Here is a 23350-nt window from a genome sequence, read left to right as displayed (position 1 = left end):
GCAAGCGTAAGGGGAGCAAAAAGTTCACTGTTCTATCGTATTATAAGCTGTTGACTTTTCAGAATAGTCCTCCTTTTCCTTGGAAGTGTATTTGGAGGTCACAAGTACCTTCCAAAGTTGCTTTTTTCTTATGGACTGTCTCTCTTGGAAAAATTCTGATGTTGGACAATTTAAGGAAGCGGGGTGTTATAGTTATGGATTGGTGTTTCGTGTGTACGAAGCATGGGGAAACTGTGAATCATTACTTTTGCATTGTGAGTTGGCAAGGGCTTTGTGGGATGGCATTTTTTGTAGAATCGGCTTGGCTTGGGTGATGCCTTTGAGAGTGGTTGTTCTTCTTGCATGTTGGAACAGGCTTCGTGGCTGTTCTCAACTTCTCAAGTGGATGCGGCTTGGAAGATGGATCCTTTGTGTCTTATCACTTATGTGAAAGGAATAAACAGTGTTTTAATGAAAAGGAGAGAACTTTGGAGCAACTCCAGAACTTTGTTGTGCGCTCTTTATTGCTTTGGGTATCTGCTGTAGTGATTAACTAAACTTCTGTTCATGATTTTCTGCTGTCGCTTTCTATTTCTTAGAATGTATTTAGGCGTTTTCTTTAGTATATTTTCTGTGTATATGGACTAATCCTATACATTTGTTTTTAATAAAATTACTTCTTAATTAATAAAAAAAATACGACTATTTGTCAAGACGAACAATAATATGAACTTGATACAAATCACCTAATATAAGTACGAAAGTGTTGAATCTCATTAGAGTAAAATCATTTCCCACCCAGACTTTACAGCAAGCTAGAATTTTTAAGCGGCGATAATGATCAACGAAATATAGTAATGGACTACAGTTAGTGGTTACTGTTTGTTACCCAACCACATGAGAGTTCGTTCAACGCCATGCTTTAAGCTTGCTACCAAACTGAAAGGGAAATTTCCGAAGAGATTCTTCGCAAAAGCATGCTTAAGGCATAAAAAATATATATTATTCCCGCCAAGAATGAAAGTGAGTGGAGTGAAAGAATTTACCCACCTGCCATCCGGCGCATTCGAACTCTCTCGTGAAAGTTTCAGACTTTTCCTAAAAGAGTCCGCACTGCAGCTGCCATCTGCTGTCTTGTGCAAAGGAAAGTGAAGTAGAAGAACAGGACCAGATCCAGATGAAATAGTATTTGCTTTCCAGCCGAAGTTATGGTTTATCTCTCTGATTTCACTATACTCATTCACTGGTTCAGTAGCGTCTTCAGCTTCCATTTGTAATTCCACACTTTCTCTCTCTACTACTTTCTCAACTCCAAACCGTAGATTATTAATGCCACAAAGTAAAGACACAGAATTCAGCGAGACGAAGCTTATGTTACTGATTTCAAAGGCACCACAACCGGCCGAGTCCAATCCTGGGAAGTTGCTAGCAACCCAATGGACTGATTTCACATTCAAACTGCTGCATTGTCCAATGTCCCTGTCGCCGAGAATAACATGATAAGGAAGTCCAAGAAATGGGCCCAACAGTCCGTGAAACTGATGAAGCACAGATACCCATTTAGCCCTCGTCAACTCTGAACCTTTCGCAGAAACATCTCCCAAGACTAGCAGCATATCAGGATTCAAAATTTCGAAAGATTTCTGGAAAAGATATTACCAGTGTCTCAATCGAAAACTCAATTTCCAAGAAGAAATGAAGAATAAAAACTTGAAAAATTACCTGAAAGAATTTGGACATGTAATAATCTCTGAAATATAACTCAACAAAGCCAGCTTCGGAACCCAACAAGAGCAAATTGGCGACCATCATCACCTTCAAGTCTTCCGGGTCCCCTACAAATTCAGTGGCTGGTTGACTGAGATCAACGGCGCCCAGCACGATTTTGCAGGAAGGAATCGAGACCCGCTCTTCGTAAACGATCAGAGCCAAGATCGTGATCAGAGGCAACGCTGGCCTCCACGCTACCGCCATTATTGTGGTGCTGGAACGAGCGGCAAGGGCGTGGGTTTGGGTTTCGGTGATTGGGAATTGGATGCGCCATTCGTGATACAGTTTGTACAGTTACTTGGTTATACCCCAGGTCCCCGAGGCCCAAAGCCGACAGGGACCTTCGCATTAAAACATTTTTTTTTATTTTAAAGTAAACTTGTTTTATTCATAAGAGCATCCCATTGGATTCCTTAAAATCACTTTTTTCCTGTAATTTAAAAAAAAATTTAGAGAATAGTTTCAAAACTTCATTCCATCTATATCCCTATTTTAAATAAAAGATTTAAAAAATAAATAGTAATTTCTCGTATTTAAAAAATTACTATTCATTTCTTAAATCACTTTTATCAATATTTTATTCATTTTAATTAAATTAATTATTCTTCCAATCATCTACATTTTTTTTATACTCATATTTATTGTAGTTTTAAATAATAGTTTTAAATATAATTTAAATAACTACAAAAATATCAAAAAATAATAATTTTAAAAGTATTAAAAATAATTTAAATTTTTATTTAAAATATTCACTAAAGTAATAGTTCAAAACATTAAAAAAAATATTGAGTAGTTAAATTTGTAAATGAAAGTGAGAGAAAAAAGTAATAAAGAAAGAATAGAGAAATATTATTTTAAAAGAATAAGGAATTGATATGGAATGAGATGTAGAAGGTTTTTTAAAAATGAGTAAAATTTAAGAAAAAATTTTAGGAAATGTACTTTTTAATTAGGCAGGTTTGGAGGGTGAGATGGAAATTTTGTATTTTGTTTGAGAGTTTAAAATATTGTGTTTTAGTATTATTATTGTATTGAGATTTGAAAAAGTTAAATTTTTTATTATATTTTGTATGAGGATTTGAAAAAGGTGTAATGATGAGATGAGATGAGAATTTTATGTTTCATCCCACCCCCCAAACCTGCCCTAAATTATAAGGAATTTTATAGGGAACCCAATGTGAATGCTCTAAGAGCTTTTAAGGAGTACTTGGAGAAGGAAATGAAACAATTTTGTAAATACTAATAAGATAGCTTGAGTGAAGTAATTATTAAGTTTTGGAAAAATAAAGGGAAAAAATTAAATAAAAAATATTATAAAGTTAAAATATTATTAGAATATAATTTTTTAATATAATTTTTGTTTTAAAATTTGAAAAAGTTTAATTATTTTTTGTTTGAAAATTTAAAAAAATTATAATGATTAGTTTGAAAGTATTTGCGTTTGAATGATGTTTGAGAAGAGAATGAGATAGGACGAGATGAGATGGAATGAAATGAGATATATTTTCAAGCATCTTCTAAATCAAAGACCGTAGTCATTGCATACACGAGGGGACAATCCTCCGTGTCTACAATTACGTCAAAACAAGTAAAACATTTTGTGCTACATTATTAGTGGTTCTTCTCACATGATGGATAGACTACGCTCCACAGTGTTGAAGCTTATTCTTGATGTCGCAAACAATCATTCCTACAATAGACCAATATTCCTCTTCCTTTGTAATCTTGAACTATTTATTAAGAATCAACCTCTAGAATGATTTGACTAATGCTCAGTTCTAGACCAAAGATGGTAGCTTCAAGTGCACCAATTGCTTTAGCAAGTAGAGGGTCAGGAAACAGGGGTCGATTCATCCTCATTGTGGCTATTACTTTTCCATTCCAATACCAATTTTGCAATGAGTCCTGCCAACTGCAGCATCCTAGTTTATCTTAAAGGTGTTCATGGGAGAAGGGTCCTATCTTTTTTCCACAAAACTAGAGGTGTCTGACTAGCTTGCTTTATTTGTATGTAAGGCCTTAAGGCCTACATTTCCTGCAAAACCTCTTGTGACTGCTTTACCACTACATTAGGATGTTTGAATTCTACTTGAAAAACAAATGCATTTCTTCCCAGCCACACTCTTTTGAAAACCATAGCTATTTCCTTCGTAACTTCTTTTTTGAAAACAGTCCACATATCTTCTATCATATCCATAAAAGTTTTCTTGGAGAGAGAAATTTTTTGGATTTTTTTGGAACATTGGCCACAGATATCTCGTACTGCAGGACAGATCCACAAAACATGAACTACGGATTCCTCCCCCTCTAGACAAATAGGACAGTTTAGACTATCCACTATCTTCGTTTTAAACAGGTTCAAGTTAGTGGGAAGACCTTTTCAACAAGCTCTCCATAAGATTATTTTATCTGTTGGGATATATGAAGCTTCCACATGTCTTACCAAACTTGCCTACTGCTAATTCTGTTTGAGATCTGACCCTTTGACTGTTCTTGCAAATCTTTATGAAATCCATTATGGATGAAGATGATTTTGGAATCCACTTGTCTTTCTAGATGTGAACCTTTTTGTCATTTCCTGTTCTCCAGATTGTACCTCTATCTAGTAATGATCCTGCTGCAATGATACTTCTCCGAATAAAAGAGGGTATGCTACCAGTTTTGGCTTGGAAAAAGTTAACATTTAGAAAATATTTTAGCTTTAACACTTGAGATGCTAATGACTGAGGGTACTAAATCAATCGCTAGCCTTGCTTAGCTAGCATGACCAAATTGAAGCTTTCCAAGTTTCTAAATCCCATCCCTATAGCTGATTTAGCTTTTTCCATTGTGTTCCAGGAAATTCAGTAAATTTTTCTCTCTTGTTCCTTCTGTCCCCACCAATAATTTTGCATAATTCTATTAATATTTTTGAAGAGGCTGCAAGGGAGTTTAAAGACTCATGCTACATGTAGGTAGAGCTTTCACCACTGACTTAAGGATAATTTCTTTGCTTGCCTGAGGGAGGGTCTTCACTTTATTGCTACTGATCTTATGCCTTACTGAGACCTTCCAACAAGTGTTGGAAATCCAAGATACTTCTCATTAGACAAAGTAGATCTGATTCTTGCAATGCTCAGAATAATATCTTGTGCTTCTCTCGAGGTGTTAAGATGAATAGGTAAGGTGATAAATGGTCACCTTGCCTAATTCCACTTGATGGCTTGAACACTTGTCGAGGAATCCCATTAATCAGCATAGAATATGTTGCAGAATGAATGCATTTCATTACTAGATTAACCCCCCAACTTCCTTGTAAATACTTTGAGAAATTCCTACTCTATTCGATCATATGCCTTACTCATATTGAGTTTCAAGGCCACATGTCCAGATTTTCCTGATAGTCTGCTATTCATAGTATGTGTAGCTTCAAAAGCTACAACAATATTGTCAAGTATTAATCTGCCCGTCACTAAAGCAGATTGAGTAGGGGAGATAATCTTTAGAAGAATTTTTTTTCCAGATTATTGGCAAGAGTTTTGAAATGATCTTATAAAGGACATTACATAGGCTTATAGTATGAAATTAGATGCTTTGGAGGGAGATTTTATCTTGAGGATCAAAGCAATATGAGTTTAATTTATCTTAGTTACCAAACCATCTGAGTTAAGCACATACAAAAAAACATCACTAACATTTTTACCAATTGACCTCCAGTGGTTTTGATAGAAGGCAGGTGGAAAACTATTTGGTCCTGGGGAGCTTAGTGAGTGCATTTGAAAAATTGCCTCCTCAAGTTCCTTAGTAGTGAACTTCTTGATAAGGTTGTTGTTCATGTCCATAGTCACTTTGACATTCAAGAAACTCAAGCAGCCTTCAATGCTTTCTGGTTGAGATGTGGAAAAGAGTTATTGAAAATGCTTTTGAAACTGTGCACTAAAGCCTCGAGAGTTATTGCCACATTTTCTCTTTCATATGTTATTTTGTGTATGGCGGCATTAGTTTTTCTTCTTTGGTTCGCACATTGATGGAAAAACTCTATATTTTTATCACCTTCATTTAACCACCTTTGCTTTGTCCTTTGTTTCCATTTAAGGTCGTCCTATTCAACTAGCAGATCAACCTCATTTTTTAAAACTCTTATACTACTCTCCAGATCACCTGTATTAGACTTATGGAATTTTGATATCTGGCTGAGTTTAGAGTTTATAAGCCTTTTAGAATTACCAAAACTCGCTTTACACCATGCCTTCAATCTTGCTTTGCATCTTAGTAGACCTTTTGTTGTCATCTTTAATTTATCAAATACAAACATAGGCTTATTCGAAACTTCCTCTACTAGCAGATGACATTCCTCTTTTTGAGCCCAATTAGCTTCATATCTGAATGATCTTTCTCCTTCTCCTGCATACTACATACTAGAAGCCATCGTGATAACAATAGGTCTATGATCTGAGCTTTGAGCTGCTAATATTTCAATCTTCCATGTGGCTGTATGGTCTCAAAGCTGCCCCACATTTCTCACTCTGATGCAAAATTTTGTTGAAATCTCCCATGAAAATCCAAGCCATTTCATTTGTTGGTTTTAAAACTCTAAAGCATTAAAACATTTTGGTATCTATTAAAAGATTTTAAAGATTCTCATATATTATTTATAACTTGGAATTAGTCCAACAATCTTTAATTTCTAATTTCATTGTAAACAAATATATTATTACAGTTTGAACATATAAACTTCTCACAATCATTTAAAAAAAATTACAACACGCCTTATTTGGAAAAAATGAAAGTATGGCATACCTAAAACTCATATGGAAGTACTCATTTTTTCACGATTGATTTTAACTGTTTTTCAAAAAATTACTCTTCAAATAATCTTGATTCAATTAATATTACGATCTGTCTAAATTCAAAGCCCGTCAAAGGTGGCTCCTCAAATGAAATCGCGCAAAGATCCGAGCCCATCCATTTACTCTCATCTTTTTTATCCATTCACATGAGTGGGTGTGTTAAGAAGCTCTTCAATCTTGGACTCCAACCAATAAATAAAAGCTTAAATGTAGCATCCATGCCCCAGGCCCACCAATAGCCCAACAATTGAGAAGCCAAAACAGCACCGTTTGGTAAGGTTTCTATTTCCTCTTCCTTCTCGAGTAATGTTATATGTAGTCGTGTGGTGTATAAGTATCATACAATCATTTTAAAAAATAGTGTAATTCATTATTAAAAAATTAATTTTTTTATATGTATTCTGTATTTATTTATTTATTTTAAATAACTATACGATTCTTATACTCATAACTATAACTATTATTTTTCAAATAATAATAATAATCTCTTTATTCTTATGATAATGTAGGCGGCCTCTCCAATGTGCGGTGTTGAGGACACAGTCGGGTCATTAATGTACAGACAAATACCAATAGTTTGGTGGGTTAGGGTAGGTTAAAATGTTGGCCATGTGGATGTATTTCCTACCAAAAAAATGTGTTGGTTTTGTTTGTTTAGGTGTACTCTAGCGGGGTGGCTGGACCATAAAAAAAGGCCTATATAAACAGTGAAAAGCTAGGTGCATGCTTTTGTTTACTATGCTATACTTAATAAAAATAAAAATAAAAATTTATAAACAATCCTTTTATTTTTTATTTTTTAAATCTTTGTTTCTTTCCCTTCTTTTTCTTGAATTAATCTCCAACATTGATCTTGTATCATAGGCAGGAATGATATTATGTTAAAACTTAAGGGCCTTTAGGAATTAGTGTTGGTGATGTTTTAATTTATTTACTTTTCTCATTTTTGGTTCAAAACTTTATGATAATTCATATGGTTTCCCACATGTCAGAAATAAATACTAATATTGATAATAAATAAACAAAATTAAAAAAAGGCGGAGTCTTTGATTGAAACAAATTTAAAGCGGACAATTCTGACTTTTAGCATTAAATACCCTCGATCTAATCTTTTAAGATCTACGAAATATTAAAAGAAATAATAGGATTAAAAAAAAATTGTTCATATGTTAAACATGTTTTTTAAGCCGAAGGTAATCGCATGGGTAATTAACTACCTCAGAGACAGACTCCGGCTTCATCTGTGTGTCATCTCCAATGAGTGGATCCGAAGTATATTCTTCCTCAATAGTCTCGACCCATCTGCTACCTTCAACTCCTTAAGGACACCCTTTTCTCGGTTGAGCTGGTTTCTGCCTGCTTGCTGAGGAGCTCCGAAAGACTTGCCTTTCTGTGCGGCTTTCTGGCTCATATCCTTGAATTTCTCAGGTTAGATGCTTACTTTAGCATTCGCTTTTTGGATCTTGATATCGTGCGCCATGAATCCCCTATGCCCATTTTTTAAGTGGGTTGTTTTTATTTGCATTCAAAGCATTAAGAAAACTGTTTCTAAGGTTCCTAGTTTGCTAAGTTGGGCGAATAATGTGTTGGTAAAATGGATACCTTTGTTTTATTTTGTTTTGGTCTCAATTAGAAACCGGAGAAATTGATTTTGATGGTTGTTGGGAGTCATTTAGGTCTGAGATTTGCTCATGCCGTAGTGGGTTATTTGAATTAAATTCAAAATGTGGGCGTCTTATGTCACATTTCTTTTTTTTTTTTGATAAGTGGGCGGCTTATGTCACATTACATGTAGCTTTCAGATATTTCAAATTGCTAATGTAAAAGCTTCCAGCTTATATGAGTTCTTCGCCTTCCAGCTGTTTATATTGGATTAAAAGCATGCAATCCTTAAATTTTTGGATGGATCAAACAGCTCATGTACAATGTTCTAACATAAGCCTTCGCGGTTTGCCACAAACGCATATTTTACAAATGAGAGCGTGGGTTTCGCATTCAAAGATCTAATGTCAGATTGTAAATGTTTTTTCTTCACCGACCATCCTGAGAGATTATCAACCGTATTTAGTGTTAGACTGACAATGTACAGGAGGGACCACATAATTTTGCTGGATATAAAATTAAGAATAATAAAAAGGTTTTTGCTATACATTAGTCACTATTCACCCCATACTTTATAGCTCCATCTTTTTTTTTTTTTTCATAGGATTTGGGGTGTGGAATGTGAGGTAGTAAATAGTAACTGATGAGAAGATTTGCTATAGTTGAGAAAACTTTTTGAGAGGATTTTATAAAGTGGTGGGACCTATTTAGAATATGTGAGGATATAAAAATGTTTTAGAGAAATTTTTATGGAGGGTGTAATAAATAAATTAATTTAATTTAGTTTTTTAATTTTGGAGAGGTGGCTACCCTGGCCACCACCAACGGCCCAGATATATTTGACCGTCAAAATTCCCTCTGACTTAATAGGGAGTTTTGTTTGCTAAACTCCCCCAAGTGTGACAAAATATAGAGATGGTTTACAGAGGATTGGAGGGGGAGGGGGAGGGGGATGGTAAATTGTGCTGCAATGTTTTTTGAGGCTATCTAATTACATATCATATACTTGGCATTTCTGGACTTTTGTGATGTACCGTACCTAAGTGCAAGTTGCTATGAAATTGATATGATTGGAGGGAAGTTGCAATCAACCTTAAGGGTGTTTCTATTTGACCCACCAAAAGAACACGGTTGTAATCCTGTATATGTGGGATCTAGAGAAGCATTATGAGAGAATCAACAAAGTAATTCAAATGACTCTAAAAAAAACAAAGTAATTTAAATGTATTTGGATCCTGTCAATGTTAAAGTCTCAGTTGTTAATATCACCAAGTGCAGGCCAATATATTTGATCCTGTTGCATGTAGCCCAGTTTCGATAATGCAGGAATTCTGATTTTGCTTGGAGATGTCTAATATAATTAATTATCCACATTCCCAAAATTTCTGTAAAGCTAGTCGGAGCTAAAGTATTTGTACTTTTATTTTTTCCAATAAATAAGGATAGCTGTGCATTTGGAAGATATTCCCAAAATCATGCTTTCCCCCCATCTGTGTTCCCTTTCTCTTAGAACTAAGCTTGGTTGTTTCATTCCCCTTGAAAACTCGAACTGGGTACTAAGTTTTATCACAAACAAGGAGTTCCTGTAGGGATGGTTATGCTCAAGATTTCTTGCGAAAAAATGTTCTTTACTTTTGTTTCATGCAATTTAGAGGTTATTACTTAGCACGAGGTCATTATATTGTTTTATAATGACCTCAAATTTTGTTTCGTTCTTTTCTTTTTTTTTTTCCTCTTACCAACCAAACATAGCTTTAGTGTGGATCAATTTTCTGATTATTTGATAATATTTGATATTTGTTTGATCTGAAGGTTGCACTTTTCTGGCTGGTTGGAAAAGAAAGAAACTTAACTTTCTTGAATGCTTTCTCATTATTTTGCTGTAATGTGGGACACAGAGTCTGTTTTTTGTTACTCATCCTTGCACTTTCATTTTGGTCACTAATTAACCGGAGAGAGTAGGTAATGACACTAAAATTCTTAAGTTCCCACTACTGACCTACAGGTGTCTTCTTTGACAATATGAGTGCGGGGTTAAATAAGTCTCCTTCAAATGGCTTAGAGAAACTTTTGACATCAGATGAGCAGCAGGCTAAGGTATCTGCCAATTGCATGGTTCTTTAGTTTGGTTCATGAAAATGCTACTGTTATTGTGGCAAGAAACTCTTCTTAAGCCTTGATACTCTTTCATATTTGCAGATAAACGAGTTGAGGAGGTTATTAGGGCCAGTGCCAGATAAGTTGTCCATTTATTGTTCTGATGCATCCATCTCAAGATATCTACTGGCACGTAACTGGAATGTCAAGAAAGCTAGTAAAATGCTGAAAGATTCCTTAAAATGGAGATTGGAATACAAACCAGAAGAGATACGCTGGGTACCCTTCCATTAATCTCCATTCTGTTCCTCTGAAATTTTTAAGTTAGAATCTGTGGATGGAAAATGTGCTGGACTCCACATTTTTTTTTTGTCTCCTTGGAATATCCTTTTTATTGAAAGGTTTATGAAATTAGGCTATGGGTAGCGATTCAAAGTTTTGATGATCTTGTCATACTGGTACATCTTTCTGTTTCCCCCCTACCCCCATCTCTCTCTTCCTTAAGGAGTTATTTTATTTATTATGTTGCCTTGCACTATTCCATGGGCCAGGTTTAAAGTTATCAACCAAAGGCCAGGTGTTTCAATGCTGGTTGAACAGGTTCAATCGACCCATACCCATTTGGAATGCTACCCAAGGCTCCAAATCCAACTGTCACAATGTAAAAAGTTTTAAGCTGATAAACAATCTGGAATGAATTAATCTATGATGCTATAGTCAAACTTTCTATAAAACTAATTCGATGGTCAATGAGCAGATCAACTAAAACCCTTTCAGCCTTGGGCGGGTTATATCTTTTCAGCTTCATGATATAACATCTTGAGAATTCATGTTGCTAAAGGTTATTGTTTTTGTTTGTGATCTAGGAGGAGGTTGCTCATGAAGCGGAGACAGGGAAAATCTACAGATCAACTTCAATTGGCAAGCATGGGAGAACAGTTCTTGTCATGAGACCTAGTCGCCAGGTTTCATCTCACAATGCCTTCTGACTTCTGTGCTTTAATGTTCTGGTTATTACTTGATAATTGAAGAACATTGTAGAACTTTTGTTCTTGGTAGATGTGTTTCACAAAATAATAACTTTTTTTTTATCGTTAAACAAATCGATTAAATTCACAAAATAATAATAAAAACATCAATGCCTTTTTTTAAATTATGTTTACTCTGTTAACCATAGTTTTAATTGTGAGAACATAAATCTTTTCTTGGAAAAATATTTAATAAGTTGAGAAGCTTGTGTGCTTCTGTTGGTATCGAACCAATAACAATTCATACAAGCTAAATCCTCTAATCAATAATTGGTATGTACGGATTAAAAGCAGATATATATTAGTAGTGGAAGAAAAGTACCTTGCCTTATGTTTCCTTGATGTTTTTCATGCTTATTTTGATTGCAGAACTCAAAGTCAACAAAAGGACAAATCAAGTATTTGGTCTATTGCATGGAGAATGCCATTTTAAATCTGCCACCAGACCAGGAACAGATGGTTTGGCTAATTGATTTCGAAGGTTTCAATTTGTCAAATATTTCAGTGAAGTTGACACGGGAAACTGCCCATGTTTTACAAGACCATTATCCTGAACGCCTTGGTGTGGCAATATTATACAACCCGCCTAAGTTTTTTGAGCCATTCTTTAAGGTATACGTGTGGCGATATTCTTTTGTATTCTTTTTGTTGATGATTCTTTGTTGCTAATTTCCAATTTAGTAAATTATTGATCTGTCATCCTATTGTTGGTTGTTGCTTATCAATATTTCTTTTGTTGGTTGCTAGTAGGTTCGCACATAGTTCTGTATTTTAGTTGGCTTTTGATGTTGAAAGAATGTATTAATGCAGGTGGTGAAGCCATTTCTAGAGCCCAAAACTTACAAGAAAGTCAAGTTTGTTTACTCTGACGACCTCAACTCCAAGAAGATAATGGAGGAGTTATTTGATATGGATCAGCTTGAGTCTGCATTTGGTGGAAATGATGACACGGGGTTTAATATAAATAGATATGCAGAAAGAATGGGAGAGGATGATAAGAGGATGGCCTCGTTTTGGACAAGAGGAAATCCCCCCTCGGCAGCCACACAACCAGCTCTGACAAGTGCTCCTTTGGATTCAATCAACACGGGCTCAGATTCTGATGCTTCCGACATAGAGAAAACAGACAATTCCCCTTCTCAAGGGTTGGAATCGGAAGTTGAATTCCCAGATCAGAATATGCCGGAGACTGATGGTAGCAAAAATGTCACCTGAGATGTATGATCGACTGGAAAAACAACAAAGGTGGAACACCACCTTATTTGAGTTAAGGACACTCAACCCTACCAAATGTCCCTTGCTGACCATTTGGCATTTTGATTAGAAACTTGAATTGTAGGAGTTTCTGTCGTTATCGGTGTCTAGATTCCCTGGATGATTTTTCCCTGCAGTGTAAAGCTTAATTAAGTTCAAAACAGCATCACATGCGACATTGTCTTCTTCTAGCATTCTCTCCTGTCTCTTGTCTTTAATTTAATCAAACCTCAGGCCACTTCCTTGAAAGGGAGGAGTGAAACTACCAATAGAATACAAGTCCATTTGGCAATATTGCTTATTTATTGCATGTCGTGTGAAATTCTTTACCATTGCTCTTCCTAGAACTTGGCCTAAAACTTGTATTGAGACGTTGGTTTTGATTAGGCATGATATCCGTGAAAAATATAGGAGCAAGTGGAGGTATCATGTCCCCAAAAAAGAAGGAAAAATCTACATTACGATGGAAGCATTGGGAAACAGTGGAGACAGTAGAGGTGAGGAGGGTGAGGGAAATGAGGTTTCTCCATTTAAGGCCTAGGCCCAACCTGAGCAACATGACATGCGGCTGTAATATGAAAGGTCTTTATTCAAGAATGTAAATATGTAAATATGTAAATATGTTTTTTTTTTTTTTTCAAAAAAATGCAAAATGAAGGGACCACCTACAGCCCTAACATAATCAAGACAGCATAGTTCATAACTTAAAAGTTATAGTTATATACTTCGGAGGCAAAAAAATATTATGAAAAAATTTTATTTATAAACCGGTGTTGATAAGATACTTAATAAAGTGGTCTCATGACATTTTGATTTGAAAGAGAGACTTTAAAATTTGAATTTTATAAATTAAATCTTACAATTTAAACGATGTGAATAGTGTACTCTACAAAATAGTACAAACCGACTTGAAAAATAACAACTTAAATGTTCTGAAATGTTTTTTGTTTGGGGGTCAAGAACCTAGGAATGGGATGATTCCATATTCTTGAAATGGAGCCTTTCGGAAATGTTGGACTGAACCATTAATATCATGGAAAAGATACCACGCAGTTGATTAATATGTAGATGAAACTTTGTAGTATATCAACTGTAGTGGTACTGTATTATTACTGTAATATTACTTTAGCAATGGTTGAAATATTAGAGGTGAGATAAAATTTTGTATTCTGTCATTTGGATAGAGATGAAAGATGAAGTACAACACTTTTATATCTCATCTGGGCATCCAAACCAGGCATCGTGCCCGCCCTCAGGGATGTAGATTTTTGTGTATGTTAGAAAATAATAAGTTTCTTTCCTCTTCCTCATCCTCAATGAACCAATGCAAAGAAATCCAAGAAGAAGCATATAAAAAACACTGCAAGGAAGAAAGAAAGGCTCGTGGTGCCAAAGAAATATTCTTATTCCAGTTCTTCCAATCCCAACTAAAACTTTGGTTTCAAGGAAAAAACATAAAAATAAATACAACTGCAGACGTCTGTATGTCTTCCACATATCTACTTCCAAAATATAAGTATGAAACTTGATCACACATGCAAAGAGTACATTAGTAGTAGACAGCTTGATACTGATTGCAAACTGTACAGTTACATACTTAATGCAACTAGCTAGCTCTTGCGAATCAGTACTAAATCAGTTTTTTCCTCGTACTCTCTATTCATGACATCAACAGTTAAGCACCTGAAAAAGCCATTAAGAAAAACGTGAACATATTGAAGGAGACAGAGGACTGAAAAACCCAGTAATTGGGCTTACCTATACATTGAAGATATTAATGCAACATATCATCTAATTTCTGCCTGTATAGAGCTAAACTCTGCAATAAAATTCAAGTGCAAAATAAGTGTTAGTAATTTACTTGAGCTACTTCTAGAAATTTAATTAAACAGACCCAAAAAAAAAAAAAAAATGAAGTAATTTAGATGGTTCCATTATTAGTTTTTAATCTTTAGGAGGGATGTGATCTATAACCTCAAAGGTCATGTCAGTGGCAAAGTGCACTCTCTCGGCTACCATCTCTCATAGGGGTCATTCATTATCTCTGAAACTGATAAAGTCCCATTTAGTTTTACTTAAAGACACGCATGTTTTAGTCAGTTATTTCATCTAACAAGCAGTTTTAAGTCTAGCAAATCATTTTCTGGACTTAAGTGGCACCAATCACAATATGTTTATTTCATCACAGGAGAAATTGGGAAAACAAAGTGCGATTATATAGCATGTAAGCATTTTTCTCTCAGGCTTGCTAAAATATTCTTGAACAAGTGAGATTTGGAGAGAGACAATTTTTAAGGGGGAAAAAAGAATTTTCAGCATGTACCCGAAGAAGCACATCTATCGCTAAAATTCAATCAGACTCATCATCACTATTTGCAGTTCACATATTTTCTGTAGAAAAAGATTTTCCCACCAACAGGGAAGCCAAAGGACTTTTACATCAGAGTAACAGCAGGCCCATTTCTGCAACAAAGGTATGACGACCTAACAAACAAGGGAAAGACGGAATAACTTCAACGGGTTATTGGTAATGATTCTTCAAGGAACATTCTATAGCTTCTTAGAATCTTTGCCAGAAAAAAAGTCCCAAACTAAGGCCCATCTTTTCCCCCTTTCTTCTCAACAACCAAACGAACCATGGTGGCCTTCAAAGTGAATTCTTTCTTTCTTGTTTTAGGTCAATTACTTTAAATCAGAACGGTACCATTTACCCGAATCCTCAAGCAACATATAAAATACAGATGTTTTGGTGCATAACAGATAAATGAATAACGACAGGAAGAAGTTGCATACCCTAGTGTATGCATAAACTCCTGCCTCAGTAGGTGCCACGGGACTTCCCCTCCTTATGAATTTTCCCTCTTTGAAAATGTAAAGCATGGGTATTCCAGTAGATAGTTCTAAACTGATAACCTGTCAGGAAAGAAAGAAGAAAAAAGGAAGAGCATGATCTTTGTTTTACGATGAGTTAAAACCGAAAATCTCCAATTGTATAAATGTATATTACCTCTTGGGAAGTTAATTTGTCAAGATACATGATGATGGACCTCAGTGAATTCCCATGAGCAGCAATCATTACATTCTTTCCAGATAGAAGCTGGGGTTCAATCTGCAGCACAAGAATGGAATGTGATTACATGAACCTGGATGCAGAGCATTATACTGAACAGAAACAGATGAGAGGAAAACTTAGTCATGCATACTTGATCTTTGAAATAAGCAACAGCTCTTTGAGCACACATCTCCAAACTCTCGCCATTAGGAGGAGGAATATCGTAACTCCGACGCCACTCATGAACTTGTTCTTTCCCATATCTATCAGCTGTTTCCTGCTTATTGAGACCCTGTAGTTCTCCATACCTGAAAGGAAGAACAATTTATAATTGAAGAAAAGTTTAAAGGAAAGGAGATGCAAGAAAAACGATCATTAAAGCAGAGGAGAATAATTACATTCTTTCATTCAACTGCCATGCTGCAAGGACAGGAATGGATTGCTTTTTAGTTTCTTCACTGAAAACTTGACTCCAAGCCCTTGCCTGTTCACTCTCATTATGAATAATGATGGGCACCTACAGACGGGCTGATGGTTAATAGGTTGATGTATAAAAAGAGACAAGACACAACGATTCTATGGCATCAAAATGAAAACATTTCCCAGGGAAATTAAACCTGGACCAAATGCAAGGAACACAATATTTTGTCCCCTGGAGGAGGAAGAGAGAGAAGGGGGGCCGGTGGGTGTTATAGAAGCAGAATCAAATTCACTCATCCTAAAATTTACTGGCTGATGACCAGTGATGAAAGTCCAATTCAACTCTATGTCGACATCAGGTGCCAAATTTCATTCAGAAGTGTCAAATCTTGTTGTATTTGAAGTTTGAACACCTAAAATATATTTTCCAGAATCACCTTACGACGACGGTGCTGGGTCATTGCAAGCATGGCAGTCATCTGTGCACGAATCAGTGCAGAAGTATAGATCATGTCGACAGGTATGTTGCTGATTCTCTTGCCAGCTTCAATTGCCTCTTCCACACCCTTCTTAGTTAGTGGCACATCCACACAACCAGTGAACAAATTCTTCTCATTCCATAATGACTCACCATGCCGAATCAGAATCAAAGCAGCTTCATCTGCATGAAAAACCAGAAGAGCAGTCAGAAAATTCAATAAAAGGGACAATATCTGGCTCCAAATCAGGAGAATAGATTTAATTAAAAGGACCAACTTTGTTATAAATTCAACACCAGAAAAATACTTGCAGAAAGTATTCCTGTAATTACTTATAAAAAAGAAAAAAATATTTTTAATTAAACCCAAATAAGGGGACTAAGGCTATTTAAGACGATACTGACTTAGTCAAGAGAACCATCGTTAATCCTAGATTACTCTTCCTGATTGTGTATCAAAGCCAGATTCAATATAACAGGCTTACTTGATTTTTTCTGAGAGCTACTGGCGTTGCTTTTTGCAGGAGACAGAACTGGTTCAAACACTGAAGTTTGAGATGTCGAGGCTTGAACAACACCAATGTTCCTCTGGACAGAGCGATAGCATCCTCTTTTTGACAGGCCAATTTCAACCTTGAAACCCTTAGAAATCAATCTCATATAATTGTCCCCTTGCTCATGATGAAGACCGGAATTGTTAAAATGTCCATGAGACTGAAGAGTCCCAATGGCCTGGTGAAACACTGAGGCAGCCATTCTGAAAATCAAAATATACCAATTAACTATGTATGGATGCCAATTCCACATATGGGTTCCTTTCATTTTGGAACATATCAAAGCATAAAGTCGGCAGCACAAACTTCATATCGACCAACAAACTACAAAAGGAATGGCATCAAATATAAATTCTCTCTTTTTGCTCATGGAACAAAAGAATATGGTGCATATATTCCCATAGTAAAAAAGAATAGAAAATAACCAAATCTTGATCATATCTAAATCATTACTGTACAATGATCTTATGCATACTAAATCATCACTGTACAAAGATTTACTAGAGCGCCCCAAAGTTAAACTTACAAATGCGAGACAACAAGCTCAGGAAGCATGTTTCAACTATTCAGGTTCATAATCCCGAAAAAACAAAAAAAAAAAAACAGAAAACCAGATATGACTAACCAATTTATCAGAAAATAAAAGCCTTATATCCACGACACCGATCAGAACGAATTTCCGATCTAAAAAAAAAAAAAATACTCTGCACACCAACAAAAGCAAGGATGAGAACGAGCAACCCAACGCTCTCAAGCTTGAATCAGCAATATACCCTTACGGATTCCTAAGAAATCCTAAATTAAACAAGACCAAGCATCAAACACGAAAATCTGCCATATAAAAAACCACATCATAAGAATACACAAAGAACGTACCCTTCGCCAATATTGAACAAACAACACAACGACCCAGAAACCAAAATGCCAAGAAGCAACAAATAAAATATAGAAAATAAAACACCTTGATGATTAATAAAACGGGTACGCGAGTATGACCTGGGTTATATAGGAGCAAGCGAAGTAACCGAGGAAGAGAAAAGTGCAAATAAGGTGGTGGGCAAGAGTTTATTACGAGAAACTCTGGCGGAGAAGACGACGAGAACAAAGCTACAGGTCCTTTTCAAAGAAAATATTGAGAACGAAAGATTGTTATTCTTAGCAATACACAGAACACCAATACGTATATATAATGGAGAAATTTAGATCTTTGTTGTCTTTCAGATGCGCTTTATAGGAGGAACAGTACGACGACAAGTAGCCTTTTCCCTCCCGCAGTTTGCACTTTCGTTGAAACAAACAAATTTTTTGAGGCGGAGTTGGAGAGTTTATTCTTTGTAATGTACGATAGTTCTCTGCTCCTCTCTTTTGTTTTGTTATTTATTTTTTTTGAAATGTGTTACAGTACTTATCTGTTTTGTTATTTATTTATTTTAAATGTGTTACTGTAATTATCTATCATCATCTGTTCTCTTTTATAATTTTTTTTTTCAAAAATCAATAAAATCATGTCATTACATTAAAAATAAATTTTAATATTACAAAACTACACTCTATTTCACGTGGAGTTGTAACCTAATTGTAAAACAATTGGGTAGTGCTATTATGCCACCCAAGTTTGTCCACTTGGTGTGTCTTTAGTGAAAATTATATATATTTTTATTTTTTTTTATTTTAAATATTTTTTAAAAATAAAAAATACTAATATAATAATAATTACTTCTTTAACTATTAAGTAAAAAAAATTTAAAATAAAATTAAGAGACGGCGTAATATCATTTTCCTTATTCTTATTACCGTCATTTTTTAATATCGCATTTTCAGATGATATAATAATTCTTAAAAAAATATGGATCCAATCTGTTGATTTTGGCTCTAATAATATATAGACATATTGATATATTACTCTTAAAACAACTGCATCCAGTTCTTGTAATTGGCCGAGAGGATCCTAATTAACTTTTCTTGATGTAAAAAGGGTTTGGTCTTGAGGATTAAAAATGGAGGGATGGTTAAAAATTTAATAATATTTAATTTAGTAGAAAGATGAATGGTGCGTAATGATTGACTGATTGTGATTTTAACCTTAATTTAATTAAAAACTATTTTCTTAATGCCAATATGTCAAAATATCAAAGACGACGACTTTGGCAAATCTGAAGTTACCATGGCGAGATAATGATGCTAGAAAAGAGCATTACATTTCAAATGTTTATTTGTAAAAAATCTGACCAAAACTCAAAATCAAAGTCGTATACGATTTTACACAGCCAAAACCCAGAAGCATGCTAGTTCGAGACAAGTCAAATGGCCCAATTGTCCACCAAAATGAAAAAAATATGGCATATTTTTAATAGTTAGTTTTATATCATAGTGATGCTAGTTAGGTACAGTCTTAGAGTATATAAGTCTTACGTAATCTCTGCATGCATTCTAATTTGTTTGTATGAAAAATGCTATTTTTCCAAGCTTTTACAATTTAAAAAAAAAAAAAATTATTCTTATAAGTCATTATTCAACACTTCACACTTTATAAAAAATATTCTCATATTTTATGAAAAATATTTTATACCTTATAAAAAAATTATAGGTGTGAAGTGTGAGAATGAATAATAACTTATATATAAAAATAATGAAGACCAGCATTCTCCCAATTTCTGAACAAACCAAACAAAGCGACCCTTCAAAGTCTGCAAAGAACGCCACCTAACTGAGTCAGCAGACAGCATCCTTTCTTGTTGGTTTATGGAGGGTTTGATATAAAACGTGCTCATGTCATGAAGTAGAAATTCTTCGAAGACCAATATGCAAACGCTCCCCACCTAACTCTCCCTTGCCTTATGACCTCCGAAAGGTCATTTCATTGTGCTGGTTTCCTAAGGAATATGCTCTCAGATTGTTCTTTCTTTCTCCTCTTGACATTTCTAAAACATTTCATGAATCATTTTTTCTTAAATTGGGTATAACTTTTATTTTCTAGGGTGAGAGACAGCATGAAAACTTTTTTGAAAAAATGAAAAAAGATAAATACACTTCACACTATTAGATTGTTTATTTAATTCCACAAATTGATAGTTTCATTTGATCTGTTAGTTCTATTTTATAATAAAAATAATTTTATAATATGATGAATGACATCAAGTCACATTACTTTATAAAATTATTTTTATATAATTCATTTGTAACTATAATATTTCTCTTTAATATTATATCAAATGACCTTGGTCATAACAGTAGCTTACAAAAAGGAATGGGTATTTCCATTCAGTTTACGAGTAGGCAGCAAAAGCTCCAGCGAGTCAGGTTTGTCAAGCTCAGGCCCACACTGACTCAGATGGGCTTAAGATTGTTGGCAAGAATCCATAAAGCCTACTACTGCTTCATCAGCATCTTCATTTATGGATTCAGTCCATAAACATTTTATTAAGGAACGAATAAGCAACACACACGACCATGACAAGAGGCACCCAACCCATAAAGAGACTTTTGAATGTGACTGAATCCGATTTACACACGCACCTTAGGTTAACAAATTAAAGATAAAGCAAGCCAATGGAGGCCAAATATATAATATATATATATATTGCTACAGTCGTAAAGAAATTTTATAAAATAAACTTACAAATTGACATAGTAGATTTGTTTTATAATAAAAATAAATTTACAATATGACATAGTAGATGAAGTTATGATAGTTTGTAAATTTAATTTTATAAAATCCCGCATAAGTTTCTCATATATGAATAGTTTGTAAAAGAATGCTTGTTAATCACTTTTTGAAAGGACATAAAATGAAAGGCAATTGATGTGGTTTCGCATATTCGAACTTTTGAAATGGTTGCAAGTGGTCTGTTGGTGATAGTAATTTCTTTAATAAAATACTTTCTTTTTCCAAATTAGTGTTGGGCATATTTTCTACAAGAGTATTACTATTCATAATCTCTAAACACCACATATCATAATTTTTATTTTTTATTTTATTTTTCTTAAAATAATTGAATTCTTCTACTCATCATCCATTTACAAAACATTTGGTAAGATAAAAAAAATTTAAAAAATATAAAAAAGATGATGTGTGGTGTTTGAAACTTATGAATAAAAATTTTCTTTCTACAAAGCCCAAGCTCGAAAAAGGCCCATTAAAAAGTGATCTAGGCAAAAGAATCTTCTGAAAACAGGAGATTCATACATTAACAAGAATGAATGACTCCAACAAACACTCATCACAACTAATACAACATGATGCATGTAAATGATAAAATTGTGTTGATGTGACACTATTCATAACCATAACCATAAGATCATCTTTTATTTTTCTAAAATAACAAACAATACCACGTCATGATAGTACATTCCAACCCCTAAATATCAAGTCAACTGTAAAATTAATATAATAAGAAACACATAAAAAAAAAAACTTTTGTCAAAAAATAAAAATAAAAATAACAACTCCAAGATAACTAATGGACACTTTATTAGGAGTGGGCACATACATAATCAGAGTCAGAATCCAAGATTCCAACTCTGACTCTAACTTAATTGGAGGTCGAATCTGATCTCCAACTCTAGCCTTGATACCCTTAAAATTTGCTGTGCCTCAGACTTAGTAAAATGGAGCAGATGTTGGAGTCGAATTTCAACATGCAAAATATTAGGACTGACAATATTTGACACAACTTGTAAACATGACACACAACACATAATAATAGGATTAATATTAATGTGCATGATAGGGTTTGGGTCAATCCGGGTCAGATCTGGATTGACCAATGCAATTGGTTCACGGGTCAACCTTTATGAGTCGATCATATGTAAATATTTTAATATATATATATAGGAATTCGAAATTCAATATTTTGCATTTTGAAAAAGAAACTAGTTTCGATATCTTAAGCATATTTTGACATGTGGTATTCTTAGCATTTCATTTTCTTTATTATTTACTTCGTAATTAAAGTTTCTAAAAGTTTATTGAAATTGGTTGTTCTTTTTTTAATTTCTTTCATAACTTCTCGCATTTAATAAGGTGAAACAATTAGTACTCAACTCAGAGAAAAAGATAAACAACAAAAGACCATTTCTCATTTCTCACATGGGACATGATAAAATATGCATGGTCCTATTTCATAAATCAAAGAAAAAATATAGAAAACAATTTGAAGTGATAGAGTTTCAAATAAAAATTTATGCTTTGTTGTCAATTTCAATTACGAGAACTAGTATATCTATAGAGAAATTAAAAAAATTACCTCATAAAATGACGTGGCATAATGTGGTATATCAAATTTACTTTACAATAAATAAAGCTTTGTAATTTAAAGTACCACACATCCCTTTGTGAGGTAATTTTTAGTAAATGATCTCTCTATGAAATAATTATTTCCCTTCAATTATTTATTAATTAATAAGTGCTAATGTAGAAATAAGATATTTATTTCCATATATTGTAAACAACTTAAAACATACGATATTTATGTTTTTAAATAGATTCATTGGAGAATATAGATAAGAGCATAATGACTGACCGAAAAAATAGATTAACCGATACAGATTGAGCTAACTTGTACTTGAATGACTCATTTTGTTATTCAGGTCAGGTTAGAGATGACTCTTTCATGATACGAACTCGAATAACTTATATGAATTCAAATGATACGACAGGAATTGCCACCTCTACCAAACACTATCACAAGATTGTGATATTTATGAGAAAAGTTGAGTGGGTGGTTGAGATGATTGTAAAATAATGTACTATTGTATAAGTTACACAGTATAAATTATACTCCAATATGAAATTTGATAAACATAAAAATTAAGTAATATATATATATATACACATATATATCATAGCATCAACATGAGTAAAATATTAAATTAATAATTAAATCATCATTATAATATAAATATATTATTAGACTTATCTATTTAATTATATATAAAGTGTGTTTAGACAATTAATGACATGGTACAAATCCAGTTAATAATTTACGAGAATATGCTATAAATGAAACACCGATGTGGAACTATTAATTAATTATAGTATAAGTAATTAATTAAGTATCGTGATAAACTAATAACAACTACTCCAATATATAAACTAGTAAATATATTGGTATAAGTTATATTTAAGTATCTCACATAGAACCATTAACAATTATTTATCAATAAGTTATTCTAAGATCTATACAAGTAAATAGGCTATTATTGAATATATGTATGTATAAGCCATGATTTATGATATAAAGTATACCTTATATCTAAGGGTGAAAAAAAAAACCGGTGAACTGGTA

General features: G+C 33.9%; 2 protein-coding genes across 3 annotated transcripts; one reads left to right on the top strand and one right to left on the bottom strand.

Moving 5' to 3' along the window:
- The first annotated feature begins 7749 nt into the window (after positions 1-7749).
- On the top strand, positions 7750-12864 carry LOC108997198 (phosphatidylinositol transfer protein 3-like). The gene is made up of 6 exons (XM_018973357.2): positions 7750-8006; positions 10186-10277; positions 10380-10556; positions 11144-11242; positions 11675-11917; positions 12116-12864. Exons 2-6 carry the CDS (start codon positions 10203-10205, stop codon positions 12518-12520), a joined length of 999 nt encoding a protein of 332 aa, XP_018828902.1. The 5' UTR covers positions 7750-8006; positions 10186-10202; the 3' UTR covers positions 12521-12864.
- Positions 12865-13926: 1062 nt separating this feature from the next.
- LOC108997197 (2,3-bisphosphoglycerate-dependent phosphoglycerate mutase-like) lies at positions 13927-18402 on the bottom strand. 2 transcript variants are annotated; one of them, XM_018973355.2, is made up of 9 exons: positions 18060-18402; positions 16995-17266; positions 16469-16692; positions 16010-16128; positions 15763-15919; positions 15567-15668; positions 15353-15472; positions 14318-14378; positions 13927-14242 (listed from the first exon to the last, which is right to left on the bottom strand). In XM_018973355.2, exons 2-8 carry the CDS (start codon positions 17263-17265, stop codon positions 14334-14336), a joined length of 1038 nt encoding a protein of 345 aa, XP_018828900.1. In that variant the 5' UTR covers position 17266; positions 18060-18402; the 3' UTR covers positions 13927-14242; positions 14318-14333. The 2 variants fall into 2 exon arrangements, with proteins under 2 accessions (XP_018828900.1, XP_018828901.1); XM_018973356.2 differs by lacking the exon at positions 18060-18402 and adding an exon at positions 17940-18023.
- Between the last annotated feature and the right edge of the window lie 4948 nt (positions 18403-23350).

This window comes from Juglans regia, chromosome 13 (assembly GCF_001411555.2).
Source record: "Juglans regia cultivar Chandler chromosome 13, Walnut 2.0, whole genome shotgun sequence".
NCBI lineage: Eukaryota > Viridiplantae > Streptophyta > Magnoliopsida > Fagales > Juglandaceae > Juglans > Juglans regia.
The sequence above is the reverse complement of the archived record's forward strand: the minus strand, read 5'-3'. Positions and strand labels throughout refer to the sequence as shown.

Excerpts from the sequence above, each read along its gene's own strand:
- LOC108997198 (XM_018973357.2), top strand. The coding sequence starts at position 10,203 with ATGAGTGCGGGGTTAAATAAGTCTCCTTCAAATGGCTTAGAGAAACTT. Across the intron at positions 10,557-11,143 it reads AACCAGAAGAGATACGCTGG|GAGGAGGTTGCTCATGAAGC; the intron begins GTACCCTTCCAT and ends TTTGTGATCTAG. Across the intron at positions 11,918-12,115 it reads TTTTTGAGCCATTCTTTAAG|GTGGTGAAGCCATTTCTAGA; the intron begins GTATACGTGTGG and ends GTATTAATGCAG.
- LOC108997197 (XM_018973355.2), bottom strand. The coding sequence starts at position 17,265 with ATGGCTGCCTCAGTGTTTCACCAGGCCATTGGGACTCTTCAGTCTCAT. Across the intron at positions 15,669-15,762 it reads TTGCTTATTTCAAAGATCAA|ATTGAACCCCAGCTTCTATC; the intron begins GTATGCATGACT and ends CTTGTGCTGCAG. Across the intron at positions 14,379-15,352 it reads GAGTTTATGCATACACTAGG|AGTTTAGCTCTATACAGGCA; the intron begins GTATGCAACTTC and ends ATTTTATTGCAG.